Source organism: Gymnoscopelus braueri (genome assembly GCF_963280865.1).
Source record: "Gymnoscopelus braueri genome assembly, chromosome: 12".
NCBI classification, from domain to species: domain Eukaryota; kingdom Metazoa; phylum Chordata; class Actinopteri; order Myctophiformes; family Myctophidae; genus Gymnoscopelus; species Gymnoscopelus braueri.
The window spans coordinates 30,105,355-30,120,079 of NC_137614.1; the positions used below are offsets into that span (position 1 = coordinate 30,105,355).

General features: G+C 42.0%; 2 protein-coding genes across 2 annotated transcripts; one reads left to right on the forward strand and one right to left on the reverse strand.

Moving 5' to 3' along the window:
• Nucleotides 1-4,401: 4,401 nt before the first annotated feature.
• LOC308097049 (zinc-binding protein A33-like) lies at nt 4,402-7,582 on the forward strand. Its single transcript, XM_080444630.1, has 2 exons — nt 4,402-4,665; nt 5,479-7,582. The coding sequence occupies exons 1-2, from the start codon at nt 4,414-4,416 to the stop codon at nt 6,739-6,741; spliced, it is 1,515 nt and encodes a 504-aa protein (XP_080300756.1). The 5' UTR covers nt 4,402-4,413; the 3' UTR covers nt 6,742-7,582.
• A 3,089-nt stretch (nt 7,583-10,671) lies between these two features.
• Nucleotides 10,672-14,400, reverse strand: LOC308097772 (3-hydroxy-3-methylglutaryl-coenzyme A reductase-like; the record flags this gene model as incomplete). Its single annotated transcript, XM_080445795.1, has 2 exons — nt 13,450-14,400; nt 10,672-12,294 (listed from the first exon to the last, which is right to left on the reverse strand). Exons 1-2 carry the CDS (start codon nt 14,395-14,397, stop codon nt 10,672-10,674), a joined length of 2,571 nt encoding a protein of 856 aa, XP_080301921.1. The 5' UTR covers nt 14,398-14,400.
• Nucleotides 14,401-14,725: the final 325 nt, after the last annotated feature.

The window sequence follows — 14,725 nt, forward strand, 5'->3', positions numbered from 1 at the left end:
AATTAGATATAATGGTATCAATTAAAGGGAAAGAGAGAGTATTAATGAGAAATGTAATCTAGCGAAATAAATGTATTCCAGTATAAATATCACAAGTAAATGTCACTACATGATTATGTGAGATGTTCTACATACAATATACTGTATTGGCACTGTGCCAATGAAGGATAGGAAATAACAAATGTCTCCATCTCACGAAACACGTACCATTAAGGGATTGCATATCCCTTAAGCGACCTTAAGGGACCACCTGGGTCGCTTGGTGGACACAGGGTTATATATATATCGGGGTGGACATCACTATCCACATGTCCGATAATTAAGAATAGGGTCAGATGAGGTGACAAGCCAAACTGAGTTCATAGAAGGACAGAGCGTGCCAAGCCAAACTTGAGATGGTGGGAATTGATGGACAAAAAGTCTAATGTTAAAAAATGTCATGATTAATGGATGTATTAGAAATAATGACGGATAGGATGACTGATAATTACTGTGTAAAACTCGATAGTAGCTCTAGGTAGATGAGCTTTAGACCATCTATTTCACGCTTTCTGCACTTATGCCTCTCATGCCTCACTCTCTTGATCATTTCTCTCTCTGAAACGAAGACCCGTGAAGCCACAGAAATTCACAACATGTCTGTTTGGACAACTGCAATCAAAGCTGTAACTGGTCATGTTGTGTGTGTGTGTGTGTGTGTGTGTGTGTGTGTGTGTGTGTGTGTGTGTGTGTGTGTGTGTGTGTGTGTGTGTGTGTGTGTGAGAGAGATCTATCTATCACTGTAATACGTGTAGGCCTACGTATCTTTTTATCTGTCATGTAGGCTACAATATTAAGTTTGCCATACACAAATCTGTTATAGCGTGTCTGTATGTATAATATATTTGGTGAGGCTGATATTTTCCTTCGTGTTATTTTTAACACATTACATCTTTCATAGCCTATACAAAAGTATAGTGAGTGTGTGGAAGATATATCTAAATGAAATTAATGGTTAAAATATGATTTTACAGTGATTGATTGATTGATAAAATGTATTATACAGAACACAACTGCACGAGTTGGCATACTTTCTTTTCAGTTTCTTAAAGTGTGGCACTGTTTGAGTGGGTCTCAAATGAGGGTCCTTGGGGGGGGGGGGGGGGGGGGGGGTTCCGGGAGGTCCCCAATAATTTTTTTTGTTAATACAGCAATGCATCAACATCAGTTTGACCACTTTAACCCTACATACATCGGCTATTTGGAGTCCACAGACAAATACATATTAATGTGGGGATCTTTCTGAGAACCAACCACTATGTGACCTGTCACTAACCACGGCAAATGAGGGACACGACACAGGGTCAGCTCTGTGAGCACTAGTTTTATTGCTAAAAAAAATGTGACAAACACAAAACTGTACACAAGCATTAACATAAACCGTCACAGAGTGACATTGACAGGCTTTCCAAAACACGTAGTCTTGGATGTGGATCTGATACTGCTGAACCCAGCCTACAGTAGCTGCAACAGAGAGCCCTAACTGAGTTCTCCGTCCTGATTGGATAAAATTGGTATCCTGACTTGAAAATGCATTATCTGTTTAATAAAGAGCTAGAGATTTTAGATTGATGTTTATTTGGACAGCACAGCACATATTAATGAACATTACGTATAAAATGTAGTGTAAATACACTGGATTTAGCAAGAACGATCATGTCCATCCTGTTACTGAACAAACACTCTATAGCAGGGGTCTTCAGCAGGGGGTCCGGTACCCCTAGGGGGTCCTCAGAGTTATTCCTGCGCTGCGAGGCGTTGTGCGCTTGTAGATCGGCTATTTTTGGCAAAGAGGTTTGATGTAGGGGGGAAAAGGACCAAATCAAGTACCAAGTATTGAAGGTTTAAGTGGTGAAATGTCTGAAATGAACAAAAAACATTAATTTACACAGCACTGATGGCAATCAATGAAGCTATCTATGAAATCTATGAAAACGTTTAATCTGCAACACAATTGTATGCAATGTAGTGGGGGTCCCTGCCTTGTCTTTCTCTCAGCTAGGGGTCCTTGGGCTGAAAAACGTTGAAGACCCCTGCTCTATAGCAATGAGTACTATCAGGATATAGAGCTATTTAACACTTATTTTAACCAAAGAAAATCACTTACCCTACAATTAAATACAGCCCTGTTACTACCACTGCCAATTACCTGATGTGTACGCATGTACAGACAAGATCACACACTGGTTTAGTTTGTGCAGTGTATTTTGAATGTCAAAGTTACAGTTTTTCACAATTGTTAACACACAAAAAGCGAAAATTCTGCACAATTTTCACAACCTTAACTTCATGTACTAATCGCTCGACCCAATTTGCCACTACTTCACACTCCCTTATCTGCACTAGACTCTGACTTTCCTTCTTTACACTCATCACTATCATTACATGATCACCTTGTTGTCCAAACACTACACACAATGTTCAGTTGTTGCACACACTTCTCACATAAAATCTCAAAGCATCAATCTACAACACACCTTGTTGTCCAAACACTACACACAATGTTCAGTTGTTGCACACACTTCTCACGTAAAATCTCAAAGCATCAACCTACAACACACAAATAGTAAAATCTCTAAACATTCAGGTCTGGTGAGCAATTTGCACCACCGTGCTGCAGTGAGTGGTTCCAGGACCACCCACATTTTTCCGTTCTGTACCTTCCACCTTATTCTCCTTTCCTGAATCCCATTGAGGAGTTCTTTTGAGCTTGGAGGTGGAAGGTATACAGTATGAACGGAACCCACAGAGCCGGGTCCCACTGCTCCAGGCCATGAAGGAGGCTTGTGGCGACGTCACTGTTAGGGTGTGAATCTTCTGCTATCTCACGATTTGATTCGATTCCGATTCTTGGGGTCACAATTCCGATTCTTTTCCGATTTTTTCAAAACAAACGATTCTCGATTAAAATATGTTTTTCTTCCAATTCAAAATCGAAAAATGTCATTATACAAAAATCGTGAAAATCGATTGCAGCCCTAGTCACTGTTGAGGCCTGTCAGGGCTTCATGCGCCACTCGAGGCGTTTCTTCCAACGCTGCTTGTACAGGGAGAACATTGCCTATGATGTGAATGAGGCCCTCTGGCCAGACATGAACCGGAGGCATGATGCCTAAATCATGTAGAGAAATAAAACATTTTTGGCTGCATATTTGTGTTTTGTTTTATGTTTGACTATGAAAAAAGTAGGCCTACATACACTGAGTCATTTTACAAAAGAAATTGTCAATGTCATTCATATGGTGTGTTCTATTTCTATGATTGTGTTTTCAATTTTGCCCTGCAGTGTGCTGTAAATGTTTGGTAGTGTGCAGCACATGCTTATTGTTTGTACTGTAATGAATGGTATGTGTGTGTCATTTGAAAATATGGCTGTGTACCAAATGAAAACACGAGTTCCATTTTGTGAACAGTTAAAAGATTTGATGGCAAAGAGTCATCTTGCAAAGGCAGTGTGGGGTTTAGCATTTTGTGTGTGAGGTTTTCAGTTGTGTGTGCAGTTTTGAGAAAGCCGTTATTGTTTTGAGAAACGTGTGTTAACAATTGTGAAAAACTGTAAGTGCCGCTGCACAGCAGCACCAAGCTTCCCCCACTAGAGGGCAATGCATGATCATTATTGTTTACTACATCTTCCACGAAAAGAAATGATGCCACCACATTCATTCACTCATCATTCATGTAGCCTACTTGTGTTTTCAGTGCTTAAAAACAACACATTCTTTATGAAACTGTTGAATGGAATCTACTCAGTGGTGTAAAGTAACTAAGTACATTTACTCAAGTACTGTACTTAAGTACAATATTGAGGTATTTTTTTACTTTAATGCATGGAGTATTTCCAATTTTCAGTACTTTTACTTCTACTCCACTACATCTCAAAGGCAAATATTGTACTTTTACTTGCACTACAATTATTTGAAAACTTGAGTTACTAGTTGCTTTGCAGATTCTGATATTTATTACAAAATATACATTACCACTTCAGCTCGATCTACAAGCTCAGTGTGTTGCAATGCGACACATTGGAGCTTGTAGATCTGCTATTTTCAAAAGATTTGTATACATTTTATACATTTGAAAACTTGTGAAACTTCTTCATAATGAGTACTTTCTACTTTTGGTACTTTGAGTACATTTTGATACCAATACTTTTGTACTTTTACTCAAGTAAATTGACAATTACTTGTAACAGAGTATTTCTATATTGCAGTATTCTACATTTGAGTACTTTTTCCACCACTGAATCTACTCTAACCTGGTGGGGTGCTATTTCCTATTTCTTGGAAAACGAAACTTACCATCAAATATAGCCCGCCCCACGGTCATTATGTGTTTCTGTCAGATCCAGGAAACAGACGTCGACTCAAAGACAACATGGCGTGTCTTTACACCGAGGATCTGACCTGCTCCGTTTGTGTGACTTTCTTCGTTGATCCAGTGAGCCTTCTCTGTGGACACTCTTTCTGTAGGAAGTGTGTGACAAAATGTCTGTCTACATCGAGCCAGTGCCCACAGTGCAATGAAACTGTTCCAACAGAGGAGAAATACCTCCCGACGAACCACATTCTGAAGAGCCTGGCCGAGAAAGCAAAAGAAGCTGCGACGATGAAAATAGTACAATTGCAGGTAAATAAGTGATGACAGTGATTTAATCTGTTGCATTGTTGGAAGAAGTACTCACATTTTGTAAAGCATCAACACCTCAATTTAGAAATACTGTAATGTTACAAATAAAAGTCAGTAAAAAAATTACTTGAGTAAAACAAAATACAAAAGTATTTGCATTAAAATATATTTTATAATTATGTACTGAAAGTAAGAGTACTCATTATGCAGAATGTCCCATTTCACAAGTTTCCAAATGTACTTTTTTTTTTTTTAAATAGCAGATCTACAAGCCCACAATGCATTGCTTTGTGAGCTTGTTGTAGATCGGCTATTTTCAAATGCCCGAAATGTATAAAGGGCAAGAAGTGGTAGTGGTTAATACATGTTTTGTAATAATAATCAAAATCTACAAAGTAACTAGAAACTAAAGTTTTCAAATATTTTTTGTGGAGTAAAAGTACAATATTTGCAAGTAGGCCCGCCTACTGAAAACTGGAAATGCTCCGGTAAAGTAAAAAATACCTTAACCACTTGGTTACTTTACACCACTGATCTGTGGTTGTTGGTTCCTTTTTCAGACTGGCTGCCCAAATTTGATTTCCTATCCAGATTGGAGTCGTATTGTTTTTTATGTTGTCTGAACATGGCTAAGGAATGATTATGTGATTCAAATCGTATTTGTTAAATCGGTTTACATGTGGTTTTATGATGACTTTATAAAATATATAGTTCAACAAGCTGATTTAGGGGGCCAGTGTCAACATTCTGATCCTTTCCAGTCAATACAAACTAATGCATAATTCCTCTTTGCCCCCTGTCTCTCTGTCACAGGAGTGCTTGTGCCCTGAACATGACGAAAAGCTCAAGTTGTTCTGTGAGACAGACCAGCAGTTGGCATGTGTCATTTGCAGAGATGGGGAGAAGCATGAGGGACACAAGTTTAAACCAATCAAAGAGGCTGCTGTGTCTTTGAGGCGGGAGCTGGAGAAGGGTGTGGAGAACCTCTGTAGTGATGTCCTGGCTATTGAGAGGCAAGCCCAGGCACAGAGAGAAGAAATAACAACAACCAAAGAGAAGTCTAGTCACCTGATGACTCAAATCAACGCCCAATTTGAAGAGATGTACCAGTTTTTGACAAAGCGAAAGGGTGAAATAAAGAAAGAACTTCAGGAGAAAGAGAGAGAGGCTGTAGAGAAGATGAGTGAGAAGTTGAACGCTATGGAGACAGCCTTGTCAGAGTGTAAAGGGATAGAAGTCAGGGCAAGATCTTGTTTGGAAATGACAGACCCAGAGAAGTTCTTACAGAGCTGGACTGAAGGTACCAGCACAGCAACGCCAGAAAGCCTATTCAATTCCAGAGCAATGGAGCTTCAGGTGACCTCTTCATCTGTCTCTCTGGGGCCCTATGAGAGCCACCTGCAGTTCTTTGTCTGGAAAGAGTTGCTACAGGTGGTCAATCCCCTACCAGAGAGGCTCACATTGAAAAGAGATAATACAGCTCTAATGATTTCTGATGATGGACGCAGTTTGTTTTGGTCTGTTCATAAGAGTCAATTGAAAAATGTGCGGTCTACTTCTTCTTTTGCTTTTGGTACAAGTGCTATTGGTCAACCAACAGGTGCTTTTGGTCAACAAACAAGAGGTTTTGGTCAACAAACAAGAGGTTTTGGTCAACAAACAAGTGGTTTTGGTGGTTCTCCCTGTCATACTCGCCAAAGCCATACAGACACAGCGACATTCAGTGCCAATGAATTCGGTGAAGGTCAGCATTATTGGGAAATAGAGGTAGGCAATAGGGCCTTTTGGGAACTAGGGGTATACAACCATTTTCTGAGGTATAATGGGCAAAAGTATAGCATCTATAATGGCAATTTTGAAAGAGAGCTTACGTTTACTGGCAGACATCAAAGGATTGGAATTTACCTTAACTGCTCATCCAAACAAGTGTGTTTCTATGATGCAGCTAATATGGAGCATGTTGATACTATAACGTCCACTCTTATGTCCATGCCACTGTCAGCTTATTTCAATCTTGGATACAATAACGATGTACAGGGGGAAGATTGTAACCCCTTGACAGTGTGCTGGTACTGAGCTGGTTTGGTGAAACCTCTGCTAAAACTATCTTGGAACAGGTCAATGTGAGTAAATGTCCTTAAAAAAAAGTTAATCCTAGAACTTTCCCTGACATCTCCACTGATGACAAATATGTAAAAAGTAGCATGAAAAAGGTTCTCAAGAAAACGAGCAAAGTTCACCATCAATTTCACTGACAGTTGATGCAATCATCTAAATTTTTATATGCAAGTATGTACATGTTATGATGATACTATGTGTGCAGTCATATATAGCACTTTACACTGGTTAATGTTTTCTTTTTTCCTAATGCATTTACAGTGTAACCATAACCAATCAATGGAATGTCTATAATCAATATTAATCACTGTCTTTGATATGCATAACCATCATCAAATGATGTCATCAGCCGAACTGGACTGATCCACTGGCTGTTCAATTTGTATTTTATTTAATTGTTTTTGTTTAATATTTACAAAGAGGTAGTAGTTACATGACCTCTTGATAGGTTCTTGGCAGAGGTCATGTCCTACAGTATGTCCGTTGTCCATATAAAGAAAGAAAAACCTGCACACTAGGCTAACATTGCCACCACTGTATCTAGTAATGTTTCAATCCTTTGTGGATTTTCGTCAAAAGAAGTCGGAACTTTTTCTTTTTTCAATCTCCTTTCCAAATTGTATTTTCTGTCTGTTTTAAATGGTTTGGTTCTTTTATCATTATCTACATTTAATCAGTTTTTTACTTGACGTGAAGTGCATTGTTTTGCATAAGGATAAATTGGTTGAATTTCTTTTTCTTTTTGTATTCAAAGCTTTGACAGATAAAAGCAATAGTATTGAAAATCATTCTCAATAAATTCATGGAATAAATTATTGCTAGTTTACTGTACTTGTGTTCTGTTTTTGCTTCATGTCTTTAATGTTATCATATTAATAAGATATACATTTCCGCAATGTTAGTTATAGTTTATCATTCTAGTACTTCTTCACCCAGTAGGCTACACATAAAATGATGGCTATTGCTGATGTAGCTAATCACATCTGCTGATCAATATCAGCAGACTGTTACTGGGTCAGGGTCAGACCTCATCTGCTAGCATAAAAAAGAGTGCCATAAACTTCAAATGCATAAAGACTATGCATACATTTCATGTTACCTGCATTACAGATGAACAGATGAGATAGTTCCCTCCTTGGTTTAACTTTTCATCCCTATTTTGTATATTGCAAATTGTTGTTTTCTGTACATGAGGCAGTTGGTACTAAATTCTTACTGTGGTATTTTACCCCCAACACCCAGAAAGCTCCACCACCCTCCTCAGTGAGATGTGTGTTACACAATGTAAACCAGCCCAACCATTATTGATTGATAATCAATTCCAGGTCATTGAATAATTCCATGACATCTCCTTTTTCTTTTCTTTTTTCACAGTAGGCTCTCCAGGTTTACATAGCACCCACACTAAGACAATGGAGTGCTTATTCATCAGGAGTATCATATTCTGTATTTATCCTTCTGTTCAGCTTTCAACAAGTGACATAGCCTCTGAATAGGGCTTGTGTTTCCAACAAAACAATGGCCAAACCATAATGTGCATATTAGTCCAGTTCTATATGTCCAAAAAAGAAGGTTCGTTCAAATTTTCGGGGGATTAGGAAAACTATACATTTTTGGAAACTTCAGAGTATAACAAATCAGAAAATCCATGATTCCATTTGCGCAGAAGCCAATATGGTGGCCATCTTGGATTTTTCAAAATGGCGACCTTTGAATATTCGTTTTTCAATATCTCGACTTCTAGATTACGTAGGATCTGGATTCTAGTGGCTAAATCTACATTTTTAGGGTCAGTAAATCCAATGGTGCTAATAAAAAATATTTACAAACGATCAATGGCACAGATTTGGGTCATAATCCTTGATTTTGGGGGGAAAAATTAAAAATGTAATATTCGTCCCAAGGCTACCCTTCTGGAAGCCTTGGGCACTGCTGAAGTGGAGAAAGCTTTCAAAGAGTGGGAAGCACAGAAAGCACAAAATGCCATGTTCAGGTCCATCATGAACTACCTGAAGAGAGTGGAGACAGTACTGTTCTTTGTGGCTGCATCTCGCAATGCTGATCTGGCACTCCATCTGCAAGCTGCAGAAGCACTCAGCAAGATGTTCTTTGCTTTTGACCGGATCAAATACAAGCGACTTTGGCCCAGATATATTGCTGATATGCATGACCTCAGAACCAATCATCCTGAGACCTGGAAGGAACTTGCAGGAAGTTGCAGACCATGCATGTGAACATCTCAACAAGCAGATGAAGGCTCAATCTGGATTTATTGGAATCTCCAACAATGCCAACGCTAGACAGAGATTCTTCATGGCTACACCTGAACTGTCACGTCTGTCGAGGGAGTTCGAGAGTCAGTTTGGCATTGGGACAGCTGGCAACAACACAGAACATCCTGGACTAGGAACTCGTGACAATTAAGGCTGCCATACTGAGTCATGGTAACCCAGTCACCGCTGAGGGTGACAGCTACCTCAAAGCTGGTGATGATGTCCTCGAGGCTCTGAAGATGCTTTCTCAAACCAGTGATGTGACAGAGGATCTGCTAACTACAGCAGCTAAGTGTGTATGCACTGCATACTTACATCCCTGAGCTGAGATGGCATCTATTCTGCAAACACATGGCAGAAGGGGACAAGCTTCCACCCACCCTTGGTGCTCTCAAGCAGCATGTCCTAAGAGTCCATATCCAGGCCAGAGTATGGAGTCAGGCACACATTGCTCAGCAGGAGTTCCTTGACCCACTCAACAATGGCTACTACAAGGACAAGGACGGCCAGCTGAAACCAGTTACAACTGAGTCCCTCCCAGCACCAGAGGCAATCATTGAGATGGTCAGATGTCACTGTAAAGCAGACTGTTCTTCACTTAGATGTTCATGCAGATCAGTGGGGCTACCCTGTACGGAGCTATGTCAGTGTACTGCTGACTGCCAAAATGATGAAGACTGTCAAGATACATAAGCTAGTGACAGCAATGATGATAGTGAGGATGATGTATAGACTGGTCTAGTTTGTGTTTGTGTAAATAAATGACGCAACCTTGTGTCAATGAGAGAAATCATCTGTCTCTGTCTCTTCAGATCTAGATTGCGTAAATATTGTGCTATTGATCACTGATTTTAATTAGCACCATTGGATTTCCTGAAAACTGTAGATTTAACCACTTGAATCATGATCCTATGTAATCTAGAAGTCAAAATAGTGGAAAAACAAATATTTAATTCTAAATTTTTTCCCCCAAAATCAAGGATTATGACCCAAATCTGTGCCATTGATCATTTGTAAATATTTTTAATTAGCACCATTGGATTTCCTGACCCTAAAAATGTAGATTTAGCCACTAGAATCCAGATCCTACGTAATCTAAAAGTCGAGATATTGAAAAACGAATATTCAAAGGTCACCATTTTGCTAAATCCAAGATGGCCGCCATATTGGCTTCTGCGCAAATGGAATCATGGATTTTCTGATTTGTTATACTCTGAAGTTTCCAAAAATGTATAGTTTTCCTAATCCCCCGAAAATTTGAACGAAATTACATATAGAACTGGACTATATGGTTTGCGTCACATAAACTCAGGCCGCAGAACCGACAGAAGCAATCTCTGTCGCCGTTATTCAGTGCAGTGTAGAGCTTTTGAAGTTATTTTCTAAAAAACCTCTTAACTCATTAGCAAGCAAAAAAAACTTAAACTGAAGCAAATTATAAAGCATTTGCAAACTAGCTAATGCTCCTTTCAATGTGTGACACAAAACACATAATAGAGTCACTAATTATTCGCTTTATATGACATCCAGGTTTCCCATTGTATCCAAAAGTGCTCATGCTGATGGACCATCATCGTTTCTGTCACTACTCTCTTGATTATGACATGGGTGTTTCTTATAGGTTCACTTTAGATCTGTTATGTGTCAAATGGCTCCGGACTAGGTGACCAGCAGCAAGAGCAGCCATGAGTGAGAGTTCTCCTGCCAGGACAGCAGCACAAACCACACTGGCCAGCTGACGGGCATTCTCGCCTGGCTGAGTTGGGCTGGGGCCCTGAACACCAAGTATCTGCAGACAGGCTTGTTGGGGTGGCAGATTAGTGCCACCTCCCACAGTTCCAAGTTCTATAGATGGCATGGTACAGCTTATGTAAAGATCCTCTCCCTCAGGACCAGCAGCTTCCATCAGAGTTATACAGTTGGAGCTGCCCACAGTCTGTGCAGGGTCCTGTCCACAGGCAATGTAGATAGCAGCAACAATGTTGGCAGCTTGAGCATTAAAGCCACCAATGATACCAGCCATGGCTGAGCCAACCAGGTTTTTATTGATGTTCAGCTCTACCAAGGCAGCTGTACTGCTCTTCAAGACCTCTTTGACCACCTTGGCAGATATAGTGGCCTCACAAACAGCAGACTTGCCACGGCCCAGAATCCAGTTCATGGCAGCGGGCTTCTTATCTGTACAGTAGTTCCCGCTGACTGATGAGACCTCCATCTCTGGATAATGTTCCTTAAGTCTGCTCACAGCCTTCTCAGTTCCCTTTGAGAGCATGTTCATGCCCATAGCATCTCCTGTCTGGGACTGGAAACGAATATACAGGTTCCTCCCAGCTAAGCGTATAAACAGCTTATCTAGACGGGCAAACCTACTAGTCTGGTCAAAGGCTTGTTTGATAATATTGAATCCATCTATGGAGTCCAGCCAGGCTTTGACCTCTGCAGCCCGGCATGCTGAAGGCAGCCGTACAACGGGACCCCTAGTCATGCCGTCAGATAGAACCATGCTTCTGCAACCACCACTCAAAGCAATTGCCCTGCAACCTCTGTTGGCGCTGGCCACCAGGCAGCCTTCTGTGGTTGCCATAGGAATGTGGAACCGCTTCCCATCCAAAAGAAGAGGACCAGCAACTCCTACTGGAACAGGCATGTATCCAATGACGTTTTCACAGCAAGTGCCCATCACTTTAGAATAATCATAGTCCTTATGAGGTAGATAAGCTAAGGCAGAAGGGTTGGTTAAGTTTGATGAAAGAATTTTTCTCCTAATATCAACCCCCTGCTCTGGAGTATCCATGACAGCTTCCAGCTTGTAGTTCAGGACTTTGCGTGACATCACCAGGTTCACCACTTCTGCATCAGTAAGGAAACTGGGACCCATCTGGGGATCCATGAGGATGGCCAAACATTTGTCCAGCTTTCGAGGCTCTGAGGTTATAACACATTGAGAAGAGGGGGTCTCACCAGAAGAATCCATTTCACTTGAATCACAGGGACAAATCATTTCCACTGAGCCTGCCAGGGGTTGAATCACCTCCTTGTGTTTGGAGACCATGTCAGGCTCAGATGATTTAGAGTCAGTGAGAAGGGTGGGGTTTGGTGTTGAGGAATTGGCAGCTGCACTCTTCAGTGGTTTGGGTGATTGCAACTCCCTTCTGCAACAGTCTTCTGTTGTCCCTCTGTGTCTCAGTGTAGGAGGGGAGCTGATGACTGGACTATTAAGAAACACGGATGACTCTGCCACAAGATCAGCCATAATTGAGAGTTCTCCTGCCAGGACAGCAGCACAAACCACACTGGCCAGCTGACGGGCATTCTCGCCTGGCTGAGTTGGGCTGGGGCCCTGAACACCAAGTATCTGCAGACAGGCTTGTTGGGGTGGCAGATTAGTGCCACCTCCCACAGTTCCAAGTTCTATAGATGGCATGGTACAGCTTATGTAAAGATCCTCTCCCTCAGGACCAGCAGCTTCCATCAGAGTTATACAGTTGGAGCTGCCCACAGTCTGTGCAGGGTCCTGTCCACAGGCAATGTAGATAGAAGCTACAATGTTGGCAGCTTGAGCATTAAAGCCACCAATTGTACCAGCCATGGCTGAGCCAACCAGGTTTTTATTGATGTTCAGCTCTACCAAGGCAGCTGTACTGCTCTTCAAGACCTCTTTGACCACCTTGGCAGGTATAGTGGCCTCACAAACAGCAGACTTGCCGCGGCCCAGAATCCAGTTCATGGCAGCAGACTTCTTATCTGTACAGTAGTTCCCACTGACTGATGACACCTCCATCTCTGGATAATGTTCCTTAAGTCTGCTCACAGCCTTCTCAGTTCCCTTTGAGAGCATGTTCATGCCCATAGTATCCCCTGTCTGGGACTGGAAGTGAATATACAGGTTCCTCCCAGCTAAGTCTATTCGCAGCTTCTCTAGACGGGCAAACCAACCAGTCTGGTCAAATGCTTGTTTGATAATATTGAATCCATCTATGGAGTCCAGCCAGACTTTGACCTCTGCAGCCCGGCACGCTGAAGGCAGCCGTACAACAGCACCGCTGGTCATGCCATCAGATAGAATCATGCTTCTGCAACCACCACTCAAAGCAATTGCCCTGCAACCTCTGTTAGTGCTGGCCACCAGGCAGCCTTCTGTGGTTGCCATAGGAATGTGGAACCGCTTCCCATCCAATAGAAGAGGACCAGCAACACCTACTGGAACAGGCATGTATCCAATGACATTCTCACAGCAGGTGCCCATCACTTTAGAATAATCATAGTCCTTATAAGGTAGATGAGCTATGGCAGAAGGGTCAGGTAAGTTGGATGACAGCATTTCTCTCCTCATAGCCACCCCCCGCTCTGGGGTATCCATAACAGCCTCCAGCTTATATGTCAGGATGTCTACTTCTGACTGCTCAAAGAAGATGTACTTCACGGCCAGTAGCAGGGCTAGTCCCAGGGTAGTCACATGCAGAGGCCACATGGAACTGCTGGAGTCCAATCTGTTGACTATATGATTCTGGCCTGTGTGCTCAGCAGCTAATCGTGTGAGGGAATGGACCAGGACCAAGCCCAGAGACATGATAATTTTAACCCTTTCGGAGACAGGATTTGGCTTGTTGTTCTCTTCAGCCAGCACGTGGGCAAAGTGGCTCAGCTGCCATATAGGATGGCCGTCATGGCTTTCCCTGGACAATTCCAGGACCAGTGAGACGCAGGCAGGGAAAAAGGTCATGAAGACAAAGTAATTGGCCACAACAGACATGAAGCCAAAATAGCACATGATCTCTAGCTGGGGCACACCTGACATGGTGCCCACTCCAATGACCAGGCACTCTACAAGTGCATCTAGTGTGAAGGTGGGACCTAGGATGGCCATGCCCTGAGATATGTTCTCCCTTACCTCCTCCTGAGACTTTGAACTGAGGGCAAACTTGGCCAATGTGCAGGCTTTGGACAGGTCAATAAGGAAGAATGGTAGTGCTGCTCCATTGAGGCCACACAGCTCTTTCCCATAGAAGTAAATGACCACTGCACTGAAAATGAAGCTGGAAAATATGGTGAAGAGCCCAGCAATACGCAGAATATATTTTGAGCCCAGGTGTCTAAGTTTCTTGAACTGAAAATACATGTAGACAATTGACATACAGCGTGTGACAGTTAGAATGATGATGTCACTGCCCGGGACTTCTCCCCGAAGCTTGGGACACTCCTTCCAGCTGCACACTTCGTTGTTAACTGCCAGGCCATTCATGGACATGAAGTAGACAGTGAGGGCAATGGTGGCCACAATTACCTCCCATGGGTTGGATGCCACCAGCAGGCCATAAAGTCTGAAAAGGCGAGACAGCATGGTCCCAGATGCCTCCGACTTGCCTGAGATTGTCTACTCAGTGCAATAAATGGACATCCTACGGATAGACTCCAACTGTAAATGGGTTGGAATCACCACGCAAGATTATATCAAGTGATGTAATCCTTTGCTGTTTGTTATGTCACACGGTGACATCAAATGACATCATCACACTCTGAGCGTGTGTCGCCGACGACCAGAGGGAGTGCTGTGGTGTCGAGTCGATCGGATAAGCAGTTGTCAAGAACCGCCGATAAGACAGATATGGATAAGACAGATATGCCCATATACTGTATCTCCATATATGGGCATAAAACCGACACCGTCA